General features: G+C 42.3%; 1 protein-coding gene across 4 annotated transcripts in view; it reads left to right on the forward strand.

Moving 5' to 3' along the window:
• Ccdc117 (coiled-coil domain containing 117) overlaps positions 1 to 1472 on the forward strand; it is a 43899-nt gene extending 42427 nt beyond the window's left edge. For 3 of the 4 annotated variants that reach the window (XM_004628032.2, XM_023711547.1, XM_023711548.1), the window contains one exon: positions 1207 to 1472. In XM_004628032.2, coding sequence (XP_004628089.1) covers positions 1207 to 1444 — 238 coding nt within the window. In that variant the 3' untranslated portion in view covers positions 1445 to 1472. The remainder of the gene's footprint in view (positions 1 to 1206) is intronic. The other variant, XM_012513988.2, reaches the window with a different exon arrangement.

Below are 1472 nucleotides of genomic sequence, written 5' to 3' on the forward strand. Positions count from 1 at the left end.
AAACAAATACAAAGAACCTAAAAAACAAAGTGTCCTGGGGCCCGTTAGTATAAGAACTAATCCTATAGTCCATGAGCTTAGATCTCAAGTTGTCATTGTCTGCTGCATAAAATAGTAGGCAAGTGCTTTGGTGCCATTTAGGTATTGCCTAGAAAAGGCTTGGTACTCAATGAGGGTCAAAGTTTCAGGTATCTGAAAAAGTCTCTTAGAACACCAGCCCAGTGATGCCAAGGAGATGGGACATCATTACCTTAGGTACAGTAGAAGTGATTTGTGCCAGCATTCGACTGCTTCTTAGCGTTGAATCATGGAAGTTTTGTGTTAGTGCTCTAGCTTGAGTTTATAATTAACTACCCAGCCCTCAGGGTGGGTAAATAGCAGAGGCAAATTTACCAGGTCGCAGTGCCCTCAAGCTTTTAAAACTTAGCACTTGCTGCTGTTGGTAGTTTTCCAGACTCTAGCCTTGGGGTTTTTTTTTTTTTTTTTTTTTTTTTTTTTTTTTTTTTTTTTTTTCTTTCTTTCTTTCTTTCTTTCTTTCTTTAGTATTTTTAGGGAAAGGTCTACAGCGTGTTCAAGGTCTCACTACTAGGTCAACTCATAGTGATCTACCTGTTTACAGTCTCCCAAGAGCTGGGATTACACGCACGCACCACCATGCCCAGTCTCAGTTGCCCTCTCAGTGTGCCTCCAGGGTGGGGCCAGCACAGCAGGCCCGGTAGAACCCCTGGCCCCTGTGCCTGCTTGTAGATGCTTTAATATGCTGAGCTATTTGGCTGGCCCCAGACTCTAGCCTTTGAGGGTATTCTTTATTGTGTTTTATATTTGCTTTACTTACCTTTAGATTTCAGGAACTTTTAAGTACCATGGAGTAAGGAAAGAATTATTTATTTATTTATTTGTTTTGTATTTTAGGGAAGGGTCTACAGGGTGTTTAGGGTCTCACTACTAGATTGGACTCGTAGTGATCTGCCTGTTTACAGCCTCCCAAGAGCTGGGTACTTACTTATTTTTGAGGCAGAGTTTCACTGTGTAGTACAGGCTGACCTTGAGCTCCCTTATGTAACCCACACTGCCCTCGAACTCAAAGCAGTCCTGCCTCAGCCTCCTAAGTGCTGGAATTACAGAAATATACCACCATGCCTGGCTCTAGAGTTTTTGTTTTTCTGCCCTAAATTACTTGATAAAAATCTGTGTTTTGTCCCCTAGGAGCCGTCCTTCTATGGAGCTTGTGCTCTGGAAACCTCTCCCTGAACTCCTTTCTGATAAGCCAAAGTCGTCATCTAATGCTAAAAACTTCATGGGAGAAAGCCAAACTAAGCATGCAACTGCTGGCACTGCCTTCCCACAGAGAACTGAACTGTACTTGGAACCTCCACAAACAGGGATACCTCTCTACAGTAGTTTGGAGGCATCTGCTAACACAGAAGAAGAAATGGAACTCTAAAATCAGTTTCTATACTAAATTTGTCAAA

The sequence above is a fragment of the Octodon degus genome, unplaced genomic scaffold (genome assembly GCF_000260255.1).
Source record: "Octodon degus isolate 3935 unplaced genomic scaffold, OctDeg1.0 scaffold00021, whole genome shotgun sequence".
In the NCBI taxonomy this organism is placed as follows: Eukaryota; Metazoa; Chordata; class Mammalia; order Rodentia; family Octodontidae; genus Octodon; species Octodon degus.